General features: G+C 45.2%; 1 protein-coding gene across 3 annotated transcripts in view; it reads left to right on the top strand.

Moving 5' to 3' along the window:
* crebbpa (CREB binding protein a) overlaps positions 1 to 26,003 on the top strand; it is a 155,633-nt gene extending 129,630 nt beyond the window's left edge. For all 3 annotated transcript variants that reach the window (XM_060911350.1, XM_060911349.1, XM_060911348.1), the window contains 16 exons: positions 4,002 to 4,179; positions 4,290 to 4,408; positions 4,537 to 4,776; positions 9,009 to 9,097; positions 9,820 to 9,900; positions 11,797 to 11,853; positions 12,313 to 12,390; positions 12,497 to 12,564; positions 19,356 to 19,506; positions 20,768 to 20,914; positions 21,004 to 21,117; positions 21,238 to 21,403; positions 21,660 to 21,827; positions 21,971 to 22,132; positions 22,222 to 22,503; positions 22,651 to 26,003. In XM_060911350.1, the coding sequence (XP_060767333.1) occupies positions 4,002 to 4,179; positions 4,290 to 4,408; positions 4,537 to 4,776; positions 9,009 to 9,097; positions 9,820 to 9,900; positions 11,797 to 11,853; positions 12,313 to 12,390; positions 12,497 to 12,564; positions 19,356 to 19,506; positions 20,768 to 20,914; positions 21,004 to 21,117; positions 21,238 to 21,403; positions 21,660 to 21,827; positions 21,971 to 22,132; positions 22,222 to 22,503; positions 22,651 to 24,831 (4,281 nt within the window). In that variant the 3' untranslated portion in view covers positions 24,832 to 26,003. The remainder of the gene's footprint in view (positions 1 to 4,001; positions 4,180 to 4,289; positions 4,409 to 4,536; positions 4,777 to 9,008; positions 9,098 to 9,819; positions 9,901 to 11,796; positions 11,854 to 12,312; positions 12,391 to 12,496; positions 12,565 to 19,355; positions 19,507 to 20,767; positions 20,915 to 21,003; positions 21,118 to 21,237; positions 21,404 to 21,659; positions 21,828 to 21,970; positions 22,133 to 22,221; positions 22,504 to 22,650) is intronic.
* The last annotated feature ends 834 nt before the right edge of the window (positions 26,004 to 26,837 follow it).

The following is a 26,837-nucleotide window of genomic DNA, read 5'->3' as shown; positions in this document are numbered from 1 at the left end:
GGCCTTTATTTGTCACAACACACGCGTACACCCGGCCGTTAAAGGGAACTCGGCGGTTAAAGGGAACTCGGCTATTATTTGGTATTTTACGGTACTAGCTATGTTGTTGACATTAGCTAGCTTGACCTTCAAAATGTTGGACACCGGGGCGTCACGTGACCCTGTGACGCCAGGTGAAAAACCTCTATAATACAGTTTTGAGACTTATCCAGCCGAAACATGAACTTAAACATTAGGTTCCTCAAGAGAGCCTGTAAAGAGCTTAGACCTGAATCACAAAAGAGTTTACGAGCACTGCAACTCCTGGGCTTTTTCAGCAATATCCTCAGACAGTCATTATATGCTACCTGGAGTTTACGAAGAGTCTCTTTTTTTGTAACTGGCCCATAATGGGGCTGCATACATGGGGGTACAATAGGCACGAAACAAGCTTATTTTCACATCATCAGAACAGTAGTGACATTTTCTTACTAACATGTTTGCTTGAACATACAACATTCGTCTCTGCCTATACATATCATCATCATCTTCCAACTTGTCAGTGATGATGTGCCCAAGATATTTTATACAGCTTGATACACATAATTGTCCTGAAAGGTAAAACGTTGGAAAGGACACTTTATGATCCTCCTTGGTCCTACATATCAGCACAACACACTTTTTTGCATTGTACTGTACATCAAATAGAGGTCTGCGCGGGTTGGATTTTTCAGTCCCGCTCCCGCCCGCGCCTGCCATATTTTGTCCCGCTCCCGTCCGCAAATCCCGCATGATGCAGACGTTCGCGTTATTTCTCAGGAAAGTTCTTGTCTTGACACAGCGTGATGGTGCCCCGCCCCCTACTTTGAGTGGATTTGAGCATAAATATCTACAGCTCACGTTCACGTTTGTTATTATTTACCTTGTTTCTGAATTCAGCATGTAGTGTCTCTAATAATAATAATTAGTGCTGTCAAGCGATTAAAATATTTAATCGCGAATCGCACATTTTTGTCACATGAGAAACCATTGTAATTCTCTGATCAGCATAAAAGTGAATGGGCTTGCTTTGTACCATGAGTGAAGTGATTTACTGCTTGAGTTAGTCTACAACTCTAATCAGAGAGACAGGTTACACAGTGACGGTAGGCTTGACTCAATGCTATCCCAGAAATCCTTCCTGTAATATGCAAATTTGGCCGCCTCTGATTGGGCAGCCAAATTTGCATATTACAGGAAGGATTTCTGGGATAGCATTGAGTCAAGCCTACCGTCACTGTGTAACCTGTTTAAAACACGTTTTTAGTTAGCGGGACTGCAGCTCATCACTGCTCCCGCCCGCGCCTGCGTATGTGCACTTCCGGTCCCGCCCGCTCCCGCAATGAGCTTTCAAAATTTGTCCCGCGCCGCACTGCTTTGCGGCGGGTCCCGCGGGAGTGCAGGGCTCTAACATCAAACTCAACACCATACTCGGAGCATATATTCAGGAGCTGCTGGAACCCAACAGTGCTGGGTGACATAATAGCCAGATCATCTGCATACATCAGATGGTTTAAGACAGTATTCCCTATCAGGCATCCTGTCTTACACACACCCAGTTGTTTGGACAAACTGTCCATGCAAAGGTTGAACAGAGCAGGGGATAGAAGTCCCCCTTGTCTCACTCCATTACCGACACTGAAGGGAGAGGATAGACTATTTCCCCATTTCACCTGCATATGTTGTCTAGCGTACCAATAAACCAGAATACGTATGATGCATCCAGGTACACCTCTAAGCATGAGTTTAGTGAAGAGCTTATGGTGATTCACTCTGTCGAATGCCTTAGAAGCATCAATAAACCCCAGAAATATACACGCTCCACCATTTTGTTTTTCTCTACTCATGGTGTATGAGCTGATATCCTAGTAGTAGAGTAGCCAATCAGAGCGCGCGATTGCTCCTGCCCAGTGAAACGTGAATAGAGTAAGAAGGTTTCTCGGATGAGCGTTTGGCAGCATGAGAATGAGGTTTAAAGGACATGGGACATGGATTTTTTTCTGGGTATAATTATGTATAAAGGACATAAGAAATGCCATCTAAATCACTGCAGGGCGTCAAAAAATGTGAAAATCATCACATTATTCAACTTTTTTATACATCAGCGTAAAACAATGATTCGTTAATGAGCTAGGTGGTCACGTGACCCGTGACGTCACAAAAACTTTCCAAGGAGCCAGCGCTTGGGAATCTAATGTAAACAGGTTATCGAAATGGACACCATCGACAGTGACATTCCCGATGTTTCACAGAGATGTGAAGTTAGACCCTATCAATTCGAACCGATAGCTGGAAATTCACATGAACATGGATCTTGTCTTTACTCTGACGGGTCAGATGATTCTGAGAGTGAGAGTTCATTCAGCCCTCATGAAACTGAAAGCGGTCGGCTCGATAACACTTCCTGGTAAGTTAAAAACAGTTCTGCTCAAAGGCTAATGATCTGTTGAAAGAAGTATTATTTTTGTATCATACGTTGAAAGTTCATCATAGATCTAGCTAAAGTCTGTTGCAAGCTAGTTTTTTTTTTTTGCTGATATTTTTCGAGATTGATTGAGATACAATGCTTCCAGAGTCCGAGATGAAAACATTCAAAATGGCGAAACGAGTCAGAATTATGATAATCAATAATTGATACACCCAAAATTATAATACTAATCCTTACCTCGGCTTTCAGTCGCTTAGCGAACGCACCTCGGCATTTTTCCGCATGAGGCCCATGGTAAAAACACACTTCCAGGAGGGGCTGCCGTCTGCCTCCCAAGCCGGCCGAGAGCGCTCCTCGTCGGGCACGGCCAGGTGGGCGAATGCCCTGGTCCGTCCGCCCTGTCTAAAAAAAAAAAATGTACAACTCCGAGTGAAGGTATCAATGCGCTGCCGAAGCGCGCAGAAGGTGTTAGTACGCCTGTCATTATAGTGCGGACTTTCCATAGCATAGAAAATCGCCACGTTTCAATTTGTGTAACTGAACTTGTTTCATGTCACTGGTCATATAAACCTATGTAAACAGGAAAAACGCGGAAGAGTTTGGTCGCATCTAACTACAGCCCCAAAAAATACCATTGGCCATGCTGAGCCTAGCTACATTGCTAACAGGAGTGACAGCGTGTCTGACTGACTGGGAGGTCGCAATACACCATGATGTTCAGTGTACGTTAAACACTCTAAAAACGAAACAATTTTCTTGTCATCCAAGACAAAAAAACAATTTTGTCGCATTCATCATCACCACGATTCACACTTCTCCATATTCATCTACCCGCTTGTGCTGTGCCCGAAAGTTTTTGTGACGTATGATCACGTGACAGCGGCTCTTCCGGTTGTAAAATATGCATATCGGAGCTCGAGCGGAAATGCCATATAATCATCACGAATATAACGATTTTGCTGAATTTAATAGATAATTTTGTATTTGTTGATGCAATTAATTCATATTTTTAATGGAAAGAAACTGATATAGCGTGCTTTTATGTTTCATGTCCCATGTCCTTTAAGGCTTGGAAAGGAATGTTTTGCGGGCTGGCTTTTTGTGACGGGCATGAGCTAGCTTACAAAAAGTTGTAGTTTCGTTGAAAACATAAACCTCGCGTCTGGGTTTGATGTGCTATAATAGGAGCAGCGCCCCCTTATGACCTCATGAAGATGGAATAACGTCGTCGGTTTTTCTTGCTGTAGTACGTCCGAGTTGGAGAATCCTCTTCAGCCTTTCACTAGTGCGTTTTGAATCTAAAATGGCACGGTTATTGGACAGGGCTGCCGATTTTTCCACAGCTTGGCTCTTGAGCGGTACACAGTGACACTTAACCAGCGCACAAAAGCCGCAGCTTTTGCACGCGGCGTTCTGCGTTCCGAATTTCTCGTGCACGTCTGTCGCAATTCAAAGCATTTTTGTTCGTTTCTTCTCGAATTCAGTTCTCTCTCTATTATTCCAGTCTCGATATTATCAAGCATCCGCTAACAGTCGTCACGTGATCCTGTCTCAGGTGGAGGACGATTCTGGCTCTTTGGTCAAGAAGGAAGAGCCCGAGAGCTCCGAGATTAAGCAGGAGCCGATGGAAACGGAAGATAAGAAGACCGACGTCAAGGGGGAGACCAAAGAGGAGGAAGAAAGCAGCACAGCTGGTACTACGTCATCTTCACCATCGCAGTCTCGCCGAAAAAGTGAGTGCCAAATTCTTCACTGGCAATCCCACCCTCCCCCCCCAATTATTTTATATATAATATGTTTTTATTCTGTACAGAATCAAAAGATCCTGTTTTTCTTCTTCCAGTATTTAAACCAGAGGAGCTGCGCCAGGCACTAATGCCTACGCTGGAGTCTTTATACAGACAGGACCCGGAGTCTCTGCCCTTCCGCCAGCCTGTGGATCCCATACTGCTGGGCATCCCGGTTAGTCCCTCACTCGTACACCGCCCCCCCCCCCCCCCCCCCCCCCCCCCCCCCACACACACACACACACGATTTCTGCTGCATTCTCTGGTTTTAAATACGATGCTGGGTCTGTTGCATGTCTTCAGGACTACTTTGACATTGTAAAGAACCCCATCGACCTGTCCACCATCAAGCGCAAGCTGGACACGGGTCAGTACCAGGAGCCGTGGCAGTACGTGGACGACGTGTGGCTCATGTTCAACAACGCCTGGCTCTACAACAGGAAGACGTCACGCGTCTACAAGTACTGCTCCAAGCTGGCTGAGGTGTTCGAGCAGGAGATTGACCCCGTCATGCAGGGCCTCGGATACTGCTGTGGCCGGAAGGTGAGCGTGCGCACGTGCGCTAAACTTTACACAGCATTCAAGTAAATGGAGAACAGGGTTTAAAGAATTTTTTTTTTTTTTTTTTTTAAATCCTCTCTCAATTTTTGGAGGAATTTCACCAAACTTGGCAGGATTCTTTGTTATATGTCGCTAGTACGCATATTGTAATTTCGTTACATTCGGTCACCTTTTACCAGAGTTACAGCCCTCGATTAACAACCTTGTACTTTCACGATTTCCTGAAGGTGTGCTCGCCTTCTGACATCAACTCCTCTCACGATTTTTGGACGAATTTGTCGACACTTGGCAAAAGGCCTTGTTATATGACGGTAATGCGCAGATTGCGATTTAATTTCGTTTGTGAAAATTTCCCCAGAGTTTTGACCCTTGATTCAATAACTCGTACTTTGAGAATTTCGTGAGGGTGGACGTTCTTCTGAAATCAACTCCTCTCTCAATCTGTGGAGGAATTTCACCAAACTTGGCCGAATGTTTTGTTACGACAGTTATACGCATACTGAAATTTCCTTTAATTTGGGTAAATTTTCCCAGAGTTATATCCTTGATTATTAACAAACTTGTACTTTGTTCATTTCGTCAAGGCGTGCTCGCTTTCTGAAATCAACTTCCCAAACAATTTTTATCCTTCGCTGGCAGAAAGGCCCGAAGGGGGATTATGTCATGACGATGTCCGTCCCGGGAAGTGTGCTCACCTTCTGAAATCAACTCCTCTCTCAATTTTTGGAGGAATTTCACCAAACTGGGCAGGATTCTATGTTGGTAGTACGCATATTGTAATTTCATTACATTCGGTCGCATTTTACCAGCGTTACAGCCCTCGATTAACAACCTTGTACTTTCACGATTTCATGAAGGTGTGCTCGCCTTCTGACATCAACTCCTCTCACGATTTTTGGACAAGTTTGTCGACGCTTGGCAAAAGGCCTTGTTATATGCACGGATGTGAAATCTCCGCGTTTCCGCGGAAATCCGCGTTTTTCAAATTGCCTTTCCGCGTAAAAAATCGTTTTCCGCATTTTCTAAAATTTAAAAAATATATATATATATTCGGTAAAGTCTGGCGCGAAAGTTTTCTGGATTTTACTAAGCGGAAGTGACGAAAGCTCCTTACAGCGATCTGATCATTATCGCTGTGTGGAGAGGAGTCGCTATTGTACATGCACTGCTACGAGTATGAATGAAAATGGCGGCGTTGTCTGTGAAGTCCGATGTCACGAAAATAGATTCTGGCATTGAAAATAAGTGGCGTTGGGACTGGTTAGAGCGCAAAGCTCCCGATGGAAGTGTTTTTAGTTTGGTTTTTGAAAAACTCGAAGGGGGAAAGGCCCGAAGGGGGATTATGTCGTAGCGATGTCTGTCCGTCCGTCCCGGGAAGAGTACTCGCCTTCTGAAATCAACTCCTCTCACAATTTTTGGAGAAATTTCAAAAAACTTGATAGGATTCTTTGTTATATGTCGGTAATACGCGTATTGCGATTTTTGTTCAATTCAGTCGCGTTTTACCAGCGTTACAGCCGAGCTGCCAGCGGGGGATATTGTGCTCTCGGAGCACTCTTTGAATTTCCAGTCTGGAATGTACACTACCGTTCAACAGTTTGGGGTCACACTTTTATTTACCACCATAAGTTGTAAAATGAATAGAAAATATAGTCGAGACATTTTTCTGGCCATTTTGAGCATTTAATCGACCCCACAAATGTGATGCTCCAGAAACTCAATCTGCTCAAAGGAAGGTCAGTTTTATAGCTTCTCTAAAGAGCTCAACTGTTTTCAGCTGTGCTAACATGATTGTACAAGGGTTTTCTAATCATCCATTAGCCTTCTGAGGCAATGAGCAAACACATTGTACCAGCGCTCGAAACTAACGGTGTCCCGACGTCCCGGGGACCATAAAAAATGTCATCGGGACACAAAATTATCATATCTGGGACAATCCCGGGACAATGGGGAAAAAAATAGATCTAGAAAAATAGTTCTACATTAATATTATTTACAAAGCCGTCACACATACGTAGACATTCACCTAATTTGTCAATTTTAATTTTAAAACGTTAACAGCGAAAAATACATAGTAGCTACACTTTCGATGCACCTGCATCCGTAGGCTACAGAGCAGCGCATTCTGTTCTAGAATCTTCGGCCGGAGTCCGCATTATATGGACTTGGAATGGAATTGCTACCGCACACGCTGCGCCGACTCTCGCCAGAACAAAAATGCTGAAGTGGTTGAAGCGGACCGACCGCGGGGAAGAAACCGAAAGCCCAGACATAACGTCTCCGGGACCTTCAGGATCCAAAGCGTCATCGCCTGGTCTGCAGGCAACGCTAGCAACTGAACGAACTTAATGAACACTGTTAGACACGTTATAAAATACAACAGGAATGATGCGGATGATATTGACGGAAGATACCGTTCAACAGAATAAGTGAGTTTTCTTGGTGTCTTTCTAGTTCAGAAAGTTTAGTCAGTCAGCAGCACAACTAGGCTCGGACCTGGCACTGTGTTGATGTTGCTAACATTTGCACCCACGCTTCGGCAGCGAAAGTTCATAAAATGGATAACGGAAAGTTCATAAAAATGGATAACGGTAATGGATAACGGAAAGTTCATAAAAATGGATAACGGTAATGGTGAAAATTATAAGTTGGCCTTATCAGTGCCAACAGATATTCAAGGTATAAGTAGATGAAATGAACATAAAAGGGGTCTTATTTTCAACTAAAGTGTACTGCAGATGTAGGGAGTTGAAACATTTTCTGAATGAGCTAGTTGGCCCCTTTAAATAAACGGGTATCTATTCATACAGTGAGATCGCCAAAGTTTAATCAACTGAAAATGCAATAACTGTAATTTTGAAGTAGATGATGTATTGGACATGTGTCGCTTGTGACTTATTGTAAAAATGATATAAAGGGTTCAAAATCGCATAGTTACAAATATAATAGTAACTTCATATGATAATATTAACCACTGGTTATTTCAGAGAGGAAAAAAATGGGGACACTATTGCTTCCATTCGGGACAATACAACACAGAATTTGGGACCACTGGGGGACACAAAGAAAAAAAGTTAATTTCGAGCCCTGCATTGTACCATTAGAATACTGGAGTGAGAGTTGCTGGAAATGGGCCTCTATACACCTATGGAGATATTGCACCAAAAACCAGACATTTGCAGCTAGAATAGTCATTTAGCACATTAGCAATGTATAGAGTGGATTTCTGATTAGTTGAAAAGAACAGTGCTTTTCTTTCAAAAATAAGGAAATTTCAAAGCGACCCCAAACTTTTGAACGGTAGTATGATATAATTGGAACTTCGAGTTGATTAGTGACATCTGGTCATACTTCTCCAGGCACACTTTAGAAATGTGATCGTTTGTACTCGGGAAAACAGGTTTTCCCTAGCCTGGGAAATCCCATGCTGCTTTGCACAATCGTTCCGATCTGAAAAGACAGCATGGAAACTATGGTCTAAAGGCTCGCCTGAGTTAGGGAGCCAATCAGAGAGTGGGGAGGGGAGGAAAGACGGTGACGCGTCCTACTCGACAAACGGAAGCTTGTAGTTTATTTGGGACTGTTTACGGATCACATTTAACATGGCGGCGAGCGATACGAACCAAACTTTCGATCAAGCTTTAGACACTGTTCTGGATAGTGTTTTCCTATTTTTGTTTTGCTTTCTCTTTCTTTCCTTCTCTTCGTCGCTCTAACTACGTCACCGGGTACAACTGCCATGATTGGCCATGGGCTACATATACGCCAAATGATAGACATTCGAAGCGTCCAATAAACGGCTGTTGACTATCGTAAACCACACCTCCCCTACGAGAAATTCAATAGGCGGATTCCAGACCGTATTTCACTTGTGATATGGTCTGGTGTTAACCAGACTAGGTTTTCCCCAATTGAACCACGTTTCTGACAGTGGAGAAAAATTATATTTAAAATTAAGCACGATGACGACCAGTATGCGATTAGGAACAGAACTGACTGCCTGTTTTATGACGACATCATCTTGACCACTTGATCCAAGTGTGATCTTGAACAGAAGGCCTGGGTGGTATTAAAATGAAATGACCTCTCTTTCTCAAGGACAAATAAATGAAATGGCCTCCTAATACGGTTTGAGGAAAAAAAAAAATCACAGTTACTTGTTGCTTTTCCCCTTTTTCTTAACGTGTGCGATGATATCTTCTTGTCCCTTGCAGTACGAGTTTTCCCCTCAAACGCTGTGCTGCTACGGCAAGCAGCTCTGCACCATTCCCCGTGACGGCACCTATTACAGCTACCAAAACAGGTGAGTCACAGAGTCAAAGGGCAGAAGAGATGTGTGTGTGACGAGCCGGTTTAGTGCTTCGGGTAAAAGGACACACGAAGGGATTTGCATAAGAAAGGCGACAGTCACTGAAGTGCAGTGTGAACACTCGTGCCAGCTACGCAGGCGGGCACTTTAACTCTGTTTACGTGCAGCCGAATCATCTTTTTGTCGTCTCGGTAATCCTTTAAATAATTCAAGCAAAGCCATGTAAACTTTGTATCTGTTCGGCCATCTTGGCTCTGTGGAATAAGTTTTCGCATTGATCTCAGCAGTAAGACGCACCATTTTCTCTCTGCTGACGTCTTCAGACATGCATGCAGGTATTAATTAGTACTTTTCAGAAGATGAAGCTTCCATCTTGCGTGGGCCCGTGTTGTGTGCGGAATTGATTTAACAGTTGTACAACACACTGGCTCCTGTGGATAGGCTGTGGCTTTTTTTTTTTTTTTTTTTGTGAATTAAATACCTGATTAGTCAAAACGGACTCCCCTGCACCCCCTGCAGGATGAACACTGCATTAGCAGACTGCACGCAAACAGCTGCAGGGTATCAGAGATTAAATGTAGAAAGAACATGGTGAAATGACGAGCGTGTATGTGTGTGAGGGCGATGACTGACTGACTTTTTTATATATAATGTATAATTTAAATTTAAAAAGAGAATTTTTTTATTTTGTATGACCTTGTGCTGTCTCTGTGCAGGTATCACTTCTGTGAGAAGTGCTTCAACGAGATTCAGGGAGACAGCGTGACTCTGGGTGATGATCCCGCACAGCCGCAGACGTGAGTGCTCATAAACACGTCAAGATCAGATAAACCCATCAATTCGGAATAAGAATTTTATCATTCAGTATGTTAAATGTCATGGAGATGGTTTTTTTTTCCCCTCTCTTCTGAGAATTTATTTCAAAATGATCAAAAACCATTCTCTCATTGTTTCTCTCACTGTTTCTTCCCTCACTATCTTCTCTTTCTCTCTCATACTGTTTCTCTTTCTCGCTTACTGTTTCTCTTTCTCTCTCTCTCTATCCTGTTTCTTTTCTCACACTGTTTCTCATTGTTCCTCTCTCATATGGTTTTTCTCTCTCACTTACTGTTTCTTCTCTCTCATACTGTTCTCACTTACTCTCATACTGTTTTTCTCTCATACTGTTTCTCTCTCTCCCTCGCTTACTGTGTCCGTCTCTCCCGCATACTGTTTCCTTTCTCGCTTACTGTCTCTCTCTCTCTCATATACTGTCTCGTACTGTTTCTTTTCTCACTTGCTGTCTCTCTCGTACTGTGTTTTCTCACTTACTGTCTGTTTCTTTTCTCGCTTACTGTCTCATACTGTTTTTTTCTCGCTTACTGTCTCTCATATACTGTCTCTCTCTCATACTGTTTCTCTTCTCACTTACTGTCTGTCTGTCTGTCTGTCTCTCTCTCTCTCTCTCTCTCTCTCATATTCTGTCTCTCATATACGGTTTCTTTTCTCGCTTACTGTTTCTCTCTCTCTCGCATACTGTTTCCTTTCTCGCTTACTGTCTGTCTCTCTCTCATACGGTTTCTTTTTTCGCTTACTGTTTCTCTCTCGCATACTGTTTCCTTTCTCGCTTACTGTCTGTCTCTCTCTCATACTGTTTCTTTTCTTGCTTACGGTGTCTTTCTCTCTCATACTGTTTCTCTTCTCACTTACTGTCTGTCTCTCTGTCCCTCATATACTGTCTCTCTCGTACTGTTTCTTTTCTTGCTTACTGTGTCTCTCTCTCTCTCTCTCTGTCCCTCATATACTGTCTCTCTCGTACTGTTTCTTTTCTTGCTTACTGTGTCTCTCTCTCTCTCTCTCTGTCCCTCATATACTGTCTCTCTCATACTGTTTCTTTTCTTGCTTACTGTCTCTCTCTCATACTGTTTCTTTTCTTGCTTACTGTGTGTGTCTCTCCTCTCTCTCTCTCTCTGTCCCTCATGTATACTGTCTCTCTCTCGTACTGTTTCTTTTCTTGCTTACTGTCTCTCTCTCTCATACTGTTTCTCTTCTCACTTACTGTCTCTCATATATATACTGTCTCTCCTGTACGGTTTATTTTCTCGCTTACTGTTTCCTTTCTCGCTTACTGTCTGTCTCTCATACTGTTTCTTTTCTTACTGTCTCTGTCTCATACTGTTTCTTGCTTACTGTGTCTTTGTCTCTCATACTGTTTCTCTTCTCACTTACTGTCTCTCTGTCTGTCCCTCATATACTGTCTCTCTCATACTGTTTCTTTTCTTGCTTACTGTCTCTCTCTCTCTCATACTGTCTCTTCTTGCTTACTGTCTCTCTTCTCACTCACTCTCTCTCTCTGTCCCTCATATACTGTCTCTCTCTCATACTGTTTCTCTTCTCACTTACTGTCTCTCTCATATATACTGTCTCTCCTGTACGGTTTATTTTCTCGCTTACTGTTTCCTTTCTCGCTTACTGTCTCTCTCTCTCATACTGTTTCTTTTCTTTCTGTCTCATACTGTTTCTTTTCTTGCTTACTGTGTCTTTCTCTCTCATACTGTTTCTCTTCTCACTTACTGTCTCTCTCTGTCCCTCATATACTGTCTCTCTCATACTGTTTCTTTTCTTGCTTACTGTCTCTCTCTCTCTCCTCTCTCACATCTCACACTGTCTGTCTGTCTGTGTGTGTGTGTGTGTGTGTGTGTGTGTGTGTGTAGGATGATTTCCAAGGATCAGTTTGAGAGAAAGAAGAATGATACACTAGACCCTGAGCCGTAAGTCTCTCTCTGTGTGTATAAAACCAGAAGTCTGATTGCTCCCTGTGACCGACCTCACTTTATTACTGCAGTGTAAAAATGGTGTGCGCGCAACAGCCAGCACAGTCCGCTCTGTCCAGCAGTGCGCATTCTGTTGCATGGCGCCCCCTACTGTAAGATTCTGTGGCACTCCCACTCTGAGCCTCGAAGCGAATTGGGGAATATCCGAGTTCAGGATGTGGGGATGTAGATGTAGCGCACACTATATGAATTATTAACAGCATCCTATTAGTCCTCCAACAAAGGCGTACTTGCATTGGATTGCTTGCAAATGCGTAAGAACTGGAGGTATAGAGAATGAACAACGATCTTCTGCTTTGCTGTGTGTATCTGCAGTTAGCACAACAGTTCACACACTTGAAATCCCGATAAAATGACTTTGGTCTGTTAACAATGAATCAATTCTTGCGCACTCAGGTTTGTTGAATGTAAAGATTGCGGACGCAAGATGCATCAGATATGTGTCCTGCATTATGAAGTCATCTGGCCCTCTGGGTGAGTGGTTTTGTGTGTGCGAGAGGATTTTTTTTTCTTCTTCTTCTTTCCCCCATTTTCCCACGTGCTCGTAAAGTGACACCTGATGACGCCTTTGTCTCCGCAGCTTTATCTGTGATAACTGTTTAAAGAAGAGCGGCAAGACGAGGAAGGAAAATAAGTTCTCAGCAAAAAGTAAGTGAATGATTCGTCCATGTCTGAACGTACTGCTCGATGCCGTTCTGACGTTTTATCAGCTTGAACAAAGATAACGGGGTAACCATGGACTTGAGGAGCAGGACAAACTCGGTGGACATTACACCTCTAGAAAGCTGGCGTGGGTTCTCTGTTCCGCCTTTGCTGGAACACTCGTAAAGTCTTATTCTCAGTAGTTTTGTCGCATCGAGTACCAAACGGCCGATCAGAGACACAAGCAAATAAAACGCAGGTTATAAATGTGAATGCTCGCGTTACAATAGCATGCGGTGATTTGTACTTTAGCTAATGACGCCGTGAATGTCGATTTGGATTTTTATTATTTTGTTTTTCCCATTGAGTTGTGCATGACGCTTGACGACTCGCTTCGCTACTTTACGATTTAAGGAGCTAACTCTGCCACGAGCCAGTCCGGTTCTGAATCGGCGTTAGAATCGGGCTTTATCGGACAAGCAGCTTTCTATTGAGGTTTTTCACCTGACATCACTGGGTCACGTGACGCCCCGGTGTCCGCCATTTTGAAGGTCAAGCTACATACTAACGCTGCAGACAGAGAGGGAGAACCAGCTTGAAAAAAAACGTGTTACAGACACCGGATCCAGTGTAAATAGCTGCTGGAGCGCGCTCCGGCTTGCTCCCCCTCAAATTAAGCAGCGCGCTCCGGCTTGCTCCCGGAGTGCTCCGGCCGAGGTTCCGGAGCGCGCTCCGGCTTGCTCCCCCTCAAATTAAGTAGCGCGCTCCGGCTTGCTCCCGGAGTGCTCCGGCCGAGGTTCCGGAGCGCGCTCCGGCTTGCTCCCCCTCATATTAAGCAGCGCGCTCCGGCTTGCTCCCCCTCAAATTAAGCAGCGCGCTCCGGCTTGCTCCCCCTCAAATTAAGCAGCGCGCTCCGGCTTGCTCCCCCTCAAATTAAGTAGCGCGCTCCGGCTTGCTCCCGGAGTGCTCCGGCCGAGGTTCCAGAGCGCGCTCCGGCTTGCTCCCCTTCAAATTAAGCAGCGCGCTCCGGCTTGCTCCCCCTCAAATTAAGCAGCGCGCTCCGGCTTGCTCCCCCTCAAATTAAGCAGCGCGCTCCGGCTTGCTCCCCCTCAAATTAAGTAGCGCGCTCCGGCTTGCTCCCGGAGTGCTCCGGCCGAGGTTCCAGAGCGCGCTCCGGCTTGCTCCCCTTCAAATTAAGCAGCGCGCTCCGGCTTGCTCCCCCTCAAATTAAGCAGCGCGCTCCGGCTTGCTCCCCCTCAAATTAAGCAGCGCGCTCCGGCTTGCTCCCCCTCAAATTAAGTAGCGCGCTCCGGCTTGCTCCCGGAGTGCTCCGGCCGAGGTTCCAGAGCGCGCTCCGGCTTGCTCCCCTTCAAATTAAGCAGCGCGCTCCGGCTTGCTCCCCCTCAAATTAAGCAGCGCGCTCCGGCTTGCTCCCCCTCAAATTAAGCAGCGCGCTCCGGCTTGCTCCCCCTCAAATTAAGCAGCGCGCTCCGGCTTGCTCCCCCTCAAATTAAGCAGCGCGCTCCGGCTTGCTCCCCCTCAAATTATGCAGCGCGCTCCGGCTTGCTCCCCCTCAAATTATGCAGCGCGCTCCGGCTTGCTCCGGGAGCAAGCCGGAGCACGCTGCTTAATTTGAGGGGGAGCAAGCCGGAGCGCGTTCCAGCAGCTATTTACACTGGATCCGGTGTAAATAGCTGCCGGATCATAATTACAGTAAACTAGTAAATCCAGTAAAGGAAAAACTTGAGACTGAAAGGTTTTAACAGTCATCCAAATGACTGAACGTAAACATTGCTACAGTAACATACCAGCTACTATGTTGTTGACATTAGCTAGTGCTAACAGCTAGCTGCTAGTACACTGCTACAACACAGACACCGACCCTAATAATACAGTTCTTGGTCATTGCCTGGTAACAGCAAATTTATAACGGGCCATGTCTCAACAGACTAAGAAGTTATTTCAATGACATTTAATAACATTTTGTTTATCCTGAGGACCGAAAGTAAATGAAAATGTGAACAAACCTTAGCTGTAATAAGATGGCGACCACCGGCTCCAGGGACGACCCGCTGATGTAGGCATGTTACCCAGCCTGACACAAAATATTTGTAGGCATCCAAACTCTTACACGCTTTCAGATCAATACCTGTGTATGGCGATGGGTTTTTAACGACATAGGTATACAGATCATGTGGGCCGAAGTCAGGTAAAGACGAGGGCTTCGTGTACTTCCGTACGTCAGTGAACAATCCTGGTGGAAGCAGGTAAACGTCGTTCTCTAAGCCTGCTAACCTCAATTTTTGCAAATACCTCTCCCTCTGCTCGCCCTGTAAATGCCCTACATCGCTGGATAGTGAAGGTGTTTTCTGCATCTCGCTCCTTTTTCTGTTATGTTTTCCGTTTGTCGCCTTCCTCGCATTCAAACCGATTCGAGCCGTGACGTCCAAAATAGCAGCCTAACGATGCATCACATGACTTGGTCATGTGGGTGAAAAACCTCAATACACGTGTGTTCTGTGGGGGTGCAAATATTTATGATAGACTGTTAATACGACATGGAAGATGAGCGTTTGTTTGTGCAGAACAGGGGTCACCAAACTTTTTTTCTCTGGGGGCTACATTGTCATTCCTGACTGTGATGGGGCGCCGGGGTCGGGTCAGCTAGATAACGTAGACTTGTATGACCCAGACAAATCTGACCACCAGCAGGCCTCATCGTGTCGTAGAGATTACAGGGATGAGAGTTTTTGGTGGATTTCCGCTTTTTCTGAGCAAAAATCGATATTATGCCAAATCCGTTGAGATTTTTTTTTCATTGAGGGGGGTTGGGGTATGTTCCTTCGTGATATTCAAGCGTACGACGACGTTACATGTTTACATTTTCGCCATCTTTAGTCTCGCGGTAGAATATGTGTTATCTACAATGTAATTGGCCAAAACATCGCTGGCGAGAGCATGATAGCCAATCATAACAGTTCTTACAAGAGTGTGGGAGAGAACAAAAGCCAATCATAACAGTTCTTACAAAAGTACCCGCATCGTTCTATTTTATCAAAACTTGCACGTTCATCGTCGCTGCGCTTCAAAAATACGTTTCTCTTTCCGTATCGGCTTTTTTACTCAAAACGCCGAATACAGTTGACAAGCGAGATGAAGCGAAGGTACGTGAAATCGATGCTGGTATAAAAAACAGAGAGAGGACTGACAAGCTCTTGTCTTTGGCCAAAAGGCTGAAGAAGTCGTCGAAATGATGAAATGAAAATGAGAAGTGACTGTGAGCTATAAATAATTGTATAAAGTGTACATAGACATTATCCCATAAACTTAGCACTCGTTTGATTTACAACCCCGATTCCAAAAAAGTTGGGACAAAGTACAAATTGTAAATAAAAACGGAATGCAATGATGTGGAAGTTTCAAAATTCCATATTTTATTCAGAATAGAACATAGATGACATATCAAATGTTTAAACTGAGAAAATGTATCATTTAAAGAGAAAAATTAGGTGATTTTAAATTTCATGACAACAACACATCTCAAAGTTGGGACAAGGCCATGTTTCCCACTGTGAGACATCCCCTTTTCTCTTTACAACAGTCTGTAAACGTCTGGGGACTGAGGAGACAAGTTGCTCAAGTTTAGGGATAGGAATGTTAACCCATTCTTGTCTAATGTAGGATTCTAGTTGCTCAACTGTCTTGGGTCTTTTTTTGTCGTATCTTCCGTTTTATGATGCGCCAAATGTTTTCTATGGGTGAAAGATCTGGACTGCAGGCTGGCCAGTTCAGTACCCGGACCCTTCTTCTACGCAGCCATGATGCTGTAATTGATGCAGTATGTGGTTTGGCATTGTCATGTTGGAAAATGCAAGGTCTTCCCTGAAAGAGACGTCGTCTGGATGGGAGCATATGTTGCTCTAGAACCTGGATATACCTTTCAGCATTGATGGTGTCTTTCCAGATGTGTAAGCTGCCCATGCCACACGCACTAATGCAACCCCATACCATCAGAGATGCAGGCTTCTGAACTGAGCGCTGATAACAACTCGGGTCGTCCTTCTCCTCTTTAGTCCGAATGACACGGCGTCCCTGATTTCCATAAAGAACTTCAAATTTTGATTCGTCTGACCACAGAACAGTTTTCCACTTTGCCACAGTCCATTTTAAATGAGCCTTGGCCCAGAGAAGACGTCTGCGCTTCTGGATCGTGTTTAGATACGGCTTCTTCTTTGAACTATAGAGTTTTAGCTGGCAACGGCGGATGGCACGGTGAATTGTGTTCACAGATAATGTTCTCTGGAAATATTCCTGAGCCCATTTTGTGATTTCCAATCCAGAAGCATGCCTGTATGTGATGCAGTGCCGTCTAAGGGCCCGAAGATCACGGGCACCCGGTATGGTTTTCCGGCCTTGACCCTTACGCACAGAGATTCTTCCAGATTCTCTGAATCTTTTGATGATATTATGCACTGTAGATGATGATATGTTCAAACTCTTTGCAATTTTACACTGTCGAACTCCTTTCTGATATTGCTCCACTATTTGTCGGTGCAGAATTAGGGGGATTGGTGATCCTCTTCCCATCTTTACTTCTGAGAGCCGCTGCCACTCCGAGAAGCTCTTTTTATACCCAGTCATGTTAATGACCTATTGCCAGTTGACCTAATGAGTTGCAATTTGGTCCTCCAGCCGTTCCTTTTTTGTACCTTTAACTTTTCCAGCCTCTTATTGCCCCTGTCCCAACTTTTTTGAGATGTGTTGCTGTCATGAAATTTCAAATGAGCCAATATTTGGCATGAAATTTCAAAGTGTCTCACTTTCGACATTTGATATGTTGTCTATGTTCTATTGTGAATACAATATCAGTTTTTGAGATTCGTAAATTATTGCATTCCGTTTTTATTTACAATTTGTTCTTTGTCCCAACTTTTTTGGAATCGGGGTTGTAATACATTGAACATGTATATGATGGTCAGTAAATCTGAATTAATGCTGACAGTTTTGAAAACTTATATTTCAAAAGACTTCTTGAAATCATATGCAACTAATGAGGACATAGGGTGACTGACCTTTTCTCCCGAAGAAATTTTATTTAACATATGAACATTTTGATAATTAATAAAACTTGCGTTTAATGTGAATTTAGTTTGTCATTTTTGTTGATCATAAATTATAACCATACCCTTGAATGTAGAATGTGATTTTATTTTGAATTCAAACAATACTCCTATTGATTTGAAACATATTTTCATGTAAATATATAAAAAAGACAACAGATTTTTTATCTACTACAGCTCAGACTGCAGGAAAAGTGGTTTGTCAGGCCTTATTTTTCAAAAATTTCCTGGGGGGGTATCCCTCCCAGACCCCCGGCTTCGGGCGCCATCTTGTTTTCTGCTTTTTTGGTGACCACCCACTCTCATCCCTGAGATTACTAGCCTGGCACTGCCATCCACACTACTATATCAACACTCGATTCCTGGCACATATTTGTTTATCTTTACTAGTGGTTTGCAAAAGTAGTAATCGAGTCTTCACACTTTGTTTTAACTTGAAATACCACAGATATTCCATTTATTTATTTTCTAATAAAAATAACATCAAAGCTGTCAAGGTAAGAAACATCTGCCTAGTCGAGGTGATTGACACTGGCAAAGGTGAGTGGAAAATTATAAATTGTAGGTAGGCCTGTTGATATTATTAATAATATTAATAATAATTGTGTGCAGTACTTAATAAAGGTCAAATAAATAGGCCTATAAAATAAATACATTTAAAAAAAAAAAAACAGTGAAATTATAATAATATGAGTAATAGATCACAGCAGTTGTGCTGTGTCCTGCACGTCATTGCTCTCATCCATGGCCAAAGCAAAAAACTCGAATTCTGACGCGCTCTCATTCAGCTGGTCATACACGTTGTCCCCCAAATCTTCAGTTCGCCTGGTCATAGTAGGTGCGGAGAGACTCACCGCGTTGAGTGCATCCTTCTTGTCAGGACACGCCTCCTCGGCCACAGCAAGCATGCATACTTTAACAAAGTCCCCATCAGTGAACAGCTTTCCATGGGTAGCTAGTAGGTGAGCTACCTTATAGCTAGCTCGGACAGCAGCCTGGTTGATCTGGGTTTGGCGAAGGAATGCATTCTGTTGTGCAGCCAGTCCGCATTTCATCCTCCAAATCCTGTCTTCTCTTGTTTGCCCTCGCAAACTAGCATACTCTTTGTGGCGGGTTTCGTAGCGACGACGCAGATTATATTCTTTGAAAACTGACGCGCTTTCTTTACATACAAGACAAACTGCACGGTCCTTACACTGAACGAAAAAATAATCGGTGGTCCACTGTTCTTTAAAAACTCTGCACTCTCTGTCAGCTTTTCGCTTACCGCTAGCCATTTTGCTGTCCTGAACACTGCGCGTGCACTGCCCGTCACTGCTTGATCACGAGCATATGACGAAAATTCGGAAAATATGAATAGTTCATTTTATAACTAAATATCAAGTTTAATTGATAAAATCAACAAAATACAAGATGCAGACATGTTGTTGTTATTTGCCAAAAAAGCAATTTTAAAAAATAGGCCATGACCACTTTTGGGGATTGCCTCATAGGGCCTGTTCAAGTGGTGGGGGGCAGAGGGGCTAGGGGGCCGGTCAAAGAGGGGTGGCGGGCCGGAGTCGGTGCAGAAGCTCATGAATGACCCTGTGTAATTCACCAAGTGATGGTGCTGTCAGGCTCTTCAAGCTGATGTCTGATCTAAAGCCCTCTAATGAACTGTGTGTGTGTGTGTGTCAGGATTGCAGGTGACACGGTTGGGCACATATATCGAGGAGAGAGTGAATAAGTACTTGAAGAGACAAAGCCACCCGGAAGCCGGCGAGGTTTTCGTGCGAGTGGTGGCCAGTTCAGACAAAACGGTGGAAGTCAAGCCCGGCATGAAGGCCAGGTAAGCACGCGTGATGATGAGGCCATTATTAAAAAATGTTCTGTTTCCGGTCCACCGGCCGGGTGAGCGCCGTTTGTGCGGGTGAAATTTTTTTTTTTTTTAACGCCGGTTTTTCGACCTTTTTTTCAGGTTCGTAAATCTAAAATCAAACTTGACATTTCCGCATTCCCAGGGCTTTCCACTAAGGCTCATACTAGCCAGCCATGACAAATAAGTAGCCAGCCGGGGGGGGAGTAAACACAAAATAAACTCCTGTGCACGCAGTTCCCAGGATTAAATGCATTTTCCACAGACCATTTTATTCACTTTACTCAAATACAAAGTAAAATGGCAGTAAATCGTCTTTCTTTTCTTGCGTATTGCATCATGAGGCATTCCTGGCTTGTAAATCTCTTATTTTCGGTGCATGACACATTCACACAGCTGAGTGCGCGCGCACACCGCATGTCGGAGCGTGGATGAGTTACTCTCCCTTGATCAACGGTTCAGTTTGACATTATTCTCAGTCCGTTAGATAAATATTTTAATTTTATTAAAATCGAAAATTAATATTTAGAGCCTGTGGGCTACAAAAATAATAGTCATTAAAGTAGCCGGCTGGACTTAATTGTATGGCCGGCAGCCGGCGCTTGTGGAAAGCCCTGTCGAATCAGGTCTGCGCATGCGCCGTGCGGCACAAAAAAATGTCCATGAAGGAAGGCGATCCGAAGTTTTCAAACATTTGCTGAAGTGTGAAATCGCAAAACGGCATTCTAGCGAACAACAAAATAGTAAAGATTCAGAAAAACAAATCATTCAGTGATCATTTTAATAGTGTAATTTCATCCGAACTCGGCCTAACGCTCGATTCAGAACTACAAAAAGTCCGTGTGTCGGACATTTTAAGTACCTTTGTACAAGTTTTACAAATGTTGCAGTCAGCATTTAAAATGCTAAAGTTTTTGTACAAGTTTCAGTTGATTAAACCGTCATATATTTTATTAAATGTGTCTGCTTTTGTAATAAAAAAGTACTGAAAGAAAAAGCAAACACAGCATTGCGATTTCTTATCCATCCATATATAATAAAATAAATAAATTTAAAAAAAAAATAAATCCCTCCCTCCTGACTGAAATTTTTTTTTTCCCACCCGGTGGACAGGAAACGGATTTTTTTTTTAAGGATGGCCTGATTTTTTTTTTTTTTTTTTTCCTGTTGTGTGAAATACTGCTTTTAAATCATGACGGTCGCTTCGGAAACTAACGGCTTGCTCTCGCGCCAGGTTTGTAGACAACAACGAGATGGCCGAGAGCTTCCCCTACAGAACCAAAGCACTTTTCGCCTTTGAGGAGATCGACGGTGTGGACGTGTGTTTCTTTGGCATGCACGTGCAGGAGTACGGCTCGGACTGTCCTTTTCCCAACACCAGGTAAAACCTACCCGAGTGTGGAGTGTCCAGCGCTTTGTACGCTTCCTGGCAGAAGAGCATCAATCTGACGTTTCTGTTTCTCTTCACAGACGGGTATACATATCATACCTTGACAGTATTCACTTCTTTCGACCTCGCGTGCTTCGAACAGCGGTTTATCACGAGATCCTCATCGGTTACCTGGAATACGTCAAGAAGCTGGGGTATGGCTGTTTTGAGTTGATTCTTAACGAGCCTTTTTTTTTTTTGGTGTGTAGTTTGTGCATGGATATTAAAACGTTTGTGTCGTCGCACTAACCCGGCTCTCGAATTCCTCTCGGCAGGTACGTGACGGGACACATTTGGGCGTGCCCTCCGAGCGAAGGCGACGACTACATCTTCCACTGTCACCCCGCCGATCAGAAGATCCCCAAACCGAAGCGCCTGCAGGAATGGTACCGTAAGATGTTGGATAAGGCCTTTGCGGAGAGGATACTGCACGACTACAAGGTACACGTGACGTTTCTTTTCCGACTTCTGGATAATTTTTTTTTTTTTTTTTTAACTCCAAAGTGAATTTCTGATCGGTGGAGAAATCTCAATTTAATCGATGGCGTGTTGATTGATTTAAACCGAGATCGATGATTTTGTGCTGAAATAACGCGTCGGTTTTATTCGTTTACATCTCAGAAGTTGATTGATTTTCTGAGCTCTCACGTCCGTGTCGGTTGGAAAAGTAATTTCACGTACGGGTGTGTTTTCATAGGACATCTTTAAACAAGCGACAGAGGACCGTTTGACGAGTGCGAACGAGCTGCCTTATTTCGAAGGCGATTTCTGGCCGAACGTTTTGGAGGAGAGCATTAAGGAGCTGGAGCAGGAGGAGGAGGAGAGGAAGAAGGAGGAGAACACGGCGGCCTGTGAAACTCCAGAGGTGCGGGCTTATTTTTTCTTTTTTTTCTTCTTTGCTATTCTGTGCATACTGTTTACATCGTGACTTATCCCTTTATATTTATCCGGTCTTGAGCGTGACGAAAGAATATTTTTACGTCCTCCCACATCGCCTTTTTCTCTCAGGGTACGCCAGGGGACAGCAAAAACGCCAAAAAGAAGAACAATAAGAAAACCAACAAGAATAAGAGCAGCATGAGTCGAGCCAATAAGAAGAAGCCTGGGATGCCGAATGTAGCCAATGACCTATCCCAGAAGCTCTACGCTACCATGGAGAAACACAAAGAGGTGCGTGGCACGTGAGCGTTTTGCCCGTTTGGATGCTTGTGTTGTGCGTTGACGCAGTTGTCGTCAAGGTTTCCATCACTTTCCTCCAGGTCTTCTTCGTGATCCACTTGCACTCTGGGCCGATGATGAACACGTTGCCGCCCATAATGGACCCTGACCCGCTGCTGTCCTGCGACCTGATGGACGGGCGAGACGCGTTCCTGACGCTGGCGCGAGATAAACACTGGGAGTTCAGCTCTCTGCGCCGCTGCAAGTGGAGCACCATGTGCATGCTGGTGGAGCTCCACAACCAGGGCCAGGACCGCTTCGTCTACACCTGCAACGAGTGCAAGCACCACGTGGAGACTCGCTGGCACTGCACCGTCTGCGAGGTCAGAACCTGTGAAAGTGCTAAAAGTTTTAGGGAGAGGGGGTGGAGTCAGTTTGGGGGAAAGGGAAGGTTTGTTCGTGATTATGTCTCGACATCTGCAGAAAGAGTGATCTCAGTTGTATGTTTTTTTTCTTCTTCTTCTTTATAGGACTTCGACTTGTGCATCAACTGCTACAACACTAAGGGCCACGAACACCAGATGGTCAAGTGGGGTCTCGGCCTGGACGATGACAGCAACAGCCAGAGTGGCGAGGCCTCCAAGAGCCCGCAGGAGAGCCGGCGTCTGAGCATTCAGCGCTGCATACAGTCCCTGGTGCACGCCTGCCAGTGTCGCAATGCTAACTGCTCTCTTCCATCCTGCCAGAAGATGAAGCGCGTGGTGCAGCACACCAAGGGCTGCAAGCGCAAGACCAATGGCGGCTGCCCTGTCTGCAAGCAGCTCATCGCGCTTTGCTGTTACCACGCCAAGCACTGCCAGGAGAACAAGTGCCCTGTGCCCTTCTGCCTCAACATCAAGCACAAGCTGCGGCAGCAGCAGTTGCAGCACCGCCTCCAGCAGGCCCAGATGATGCGACGGCGCATGGCCACCATGCAAGGCCGTGCCGGACCCCAAAGCCTGCCGTCCCCTCCGCCGTCTGCAGCTCCGGGCACGCCCACAGCACACCAGCAGCCGCAGCAGCAGCAGCCAAACACGCCGCAAACACCACAGCCCCTCCTTCCTAGCCAGCCGACCACACCCAGCACCGGCGTCATGTCTCCCACGTATCCTACTGCTCCCCGCAACGGCCAGCAAGTGTCCCAAGGCAAGCCGGGTGCCCAGGCTTCACCGCTGCACCAGCAGCCGTCTCCGCTCCCTCAACCCCAACCGCAGCAGCATCCGCAACCGCAGCAACAACAACCGCCGCCGCAGCAACCGCAGCAACACCCACCTCCTGGCGCAGTCCAAATGGCACGGAAGATCGAGTTGATGGCGCAGGCCCAACAGAACCAGAACTATCGCATGGCTGTGAATGGCTTGGCCATGAACCACCAGCAGCAGCAGCCGCGTATGCCAGGTGCCATGCAGCCTCCTATGCAGATGGTGGGACCTCGAGGGCAGCAGGTTATGCAAGGCATGCCGCCAGGCCAGTGGGCACCGGCAGGAATGCAACCGGGAATGCAGCAGGCAGCTCAACCGCAGCAGCAAGCGCCCCAAGGCCCACAGCAACCCGTGCCAATGCAGAGGCCCATGATGCCTCAGCAGCCTCCACAGCGCATGATGGTGCCTGCGCAGGGCCAACGACCACCCCAAGCACCCCAGAGGCCTCCAGCCATCGCACCAAATGCCCTGCAAGACCTTCTGCGCACACTCAAGTCTCCCAGTTCCCCGCAGCAACAGCAGCAGGTGCTTAACATCCTCAAGTCCAACCCGCAGCTCATGGCAGCTTTCATCAAGCAGAGGACGGCGAAGTACGCCAGCCAGCCACCACAGCAGCAGCCGCAGCAACAACAGGGCATGCAAGCTACAATGCAGGCCATGGCAGCCATGCAGAGTGTCCAGAGACCTGGCATGCCAACCCAACAACCTCAGCAGCCAAACACGCAAGGCATGGCAGCTCTCGGCCCGACGCAGGGTCCGCTCATGAACCCGGCGCATGCAGAGATGTACCGTCGGCAGCTCTTGCGCCAGCAGCAGCAGCAGCAGCAGGGCGTGATGCCACAAGCACATGGCCAGTTCCCTCAAGCGCAGGGTGCTGCGTCCAGCTACTCTCAACTTCGCATGCAACACCAGCAACTAACGGCGATGCAAGGTGCCGGCGGACCAATGAGCCAACTTCCGCCGATGCCACAAATGGGGCAGCCAGGCTTGGGCATGGAAGGCGCACCGAACTTGCTCCACCAACGCATGCTCCAGCAGCAGCAGCAGCAACAGCAGCAGGCCGTCCTCAAGCCCCAGATGGGCTCGCCAGCACCACCAAATCCTATGAGCCCTCAAGGCCACCTGCTACCTGGACAGCCCATGCCAGGCAACACGCTGGGTAGCCAGGTTCGCTCTCCAGCACCCGTGCAGTCCCCACGACCACCGTCGCAGCAACCGCAGCAGCACTCCAGCCCCTCACCACAGGTCCAGCCGCAGCCCTCACCCCACTCCGCCTCGCCTCATCCCGGCCTGGGCACACCCATGCCCACTGGTGCCACCCTGGAGCAGCAAGGGCACCTGGGCACACCGGAGCAGAGCACCATGCTCTCGCAGCTTAATGCGCCTGGCCGTGGCGGCCTACCCACCGATCTCGCCATGGTTGGAGATACCACAGGAGACACGTTGGAGAAATTTGTGGAGGGGTTGTAGCATTTTCAGCGACCCCCAAAAGTGCTCCCACCTTTTCCTATTTTTGGCTCCTCCCTCCTTTTCTCCCACGTTTTCCTCTATAAATAATTTTTTTTTGTACTGACATGTAAAAAGTTCCTGAAATGTAATAAGAAAAAAAAAAGAAAGAAATAAAAAAAGTCAGCAAATGCTAGGAATGTTGTTGTTTCCTAAAGACTGAGATTACTTCCTTTGAGTTGAGGGATTAGAAAAAAATGTGTTGTTTAAAATGATTTAAATTGCAAAGAATATATTTTTTGGTTCAGACCATATGTGGTCTTTTTTTTTTTTTTTTTTTTTGGTTTTTTCTTTTTTTTTCTTTTTTTTCCTTCGGTGTTTTTGTTTTCAGGGTTTTTTGGGTATGGTTTCATGCCTGCTCTTTTTTAAGAAAATTTACAAAGGTTCATTATATTATTCATACGTTTTTATTTTGTACCCTGTCTAACTTTAAAAGCATTTGTGTTTAAAGACCTGTAAAATAATTTGTCTGGGAATTTGGGCGATTTGTTTTCTCTGCTCTCATCTTTCCTGACGACTGTATTCTAGTGTTGTACTGTTTGTTTTTCTTCTCCCCTCCCCCCCTTTTCTGTTCTCTCCAGATCCACGTTTTGGAGGAAACCCTCCTTTCCTCATTGTGAAGTCTTTTTGAGGAGAACTATTTGTTTGTGCTGATGGGCATACACACACACACACACACACACACACACACACACACACACGCGTGCGCATCAGAAACACAGTACGGCAACAATGGATGTGCAAAACCAGATGACATCTCACTGGCCTGGACCCAGAATTTCTGTCTCGCAGATGTAGAAAATTGTTGCTTTTTGTCCTAATTTTGTGATACAGATCTATAAGTATAAAGCGAGAGGGGAGGGAGGGAGGCCCCTGAGCTGAGTGGGTTTGGAATGAGTGATCATTGGTTGACTGCTTTTTGGAACACTGAGAGTTCTGCTATCGACCCTCATTCCTCTCACACACAAACTTGAACTGGGGCTCCACTTTTCCTCTTAATGTAAATCATGCAAGTTATTAAGCAAAATACTATAAATATAAGGAAGAGAGAATGGAATCACTGTATAAACTGGTTAAAAAACTTATTTCTTACTTATATACCATATTGTTAAATAAACTGTGTGCAACAGATCAAATCCTTCTGTTTTTTTTAAATCTCATTTTAACTTGTCCAAGCTCGCCATTTAAACATATCCATATTTAAATGTTGGCTGTTCATGTAAGTGTTGCAAGATGGGAATAAAATATCAGCGGCACGGTGGCGTGGTGTGACGCGACTCCTATTCGAAGCGAAGTTACGCTTGGCGCCCTGAAGATGAGGTGAATATTTTTCTCTTTGACACTGGAGACTCCTTCCTTAACCGTTAGATAAATGTGTCGTTGCAGAAATCTTCACCTCAAAGATTTTTTTTTTTCCTTCACGAACAGGACGCGTTAAATTGTTAATACGCAGCGTCCGTACTAGAAGTCAGTGTGTCAGACGCAAGAACGTTTTAGAATGAAGATGTTGATGAAAACCTGTGATTTTTGCATTGTAGCCTGAACCACCGTTATGGGAAATCAACCAACACCTTCAGTCCCTTCAGGGTTGAGGGTTCAGAAGTGCTGGTATGCGTGTAGATATGACAGTAAGTGATCTTTTTAAATGTGATCTGATTGTGTGATTAGTGTTTTTCTTCCCTTTTAAATAGTTAAGATTTGGAAGAACGGGCCCTCAGGGTTGTCGTCGTCTTCTCATGACTTTGACCAAACCAAGGTGATGATGTGTGGAGCAGGTATGGATGTTCCTGCAGGAGCAGTGTATATATCTGAAATATTTCCTTTCCTAAGAATAAAAAGGAATAGACACTGAAGTCCTTTTTGTTCTTGAGCTCTATGTAGTGAAGGGTGTGTAGATGGTGTACTAAAGCCGAACAGTGCTTCTGTACTGAGGTCACGTGTCGTCGGTTCTCAGGAGGCAATTGAACTTT

This window comes from Neoarius graeffei, chromosome 27 (genome assembly GCF_027579695.1).
Source record: "Neoarius graeffei isolate fNeoGra1 chromosome 27, fNeoGra1.pri, whole genome shotgun sequence".
Lineage (NCBI taxonomy): Eukaryota > Metazoa > Chordata > Actinopteri > Siluriformes > Ariidae > Neoarius > Neoarius graeffei.
The sequence above is the reverse complement of the archived record's forward strand: the minus strand, read 5'-3'. Positions and strand labels throughout refer to the sequence as shown.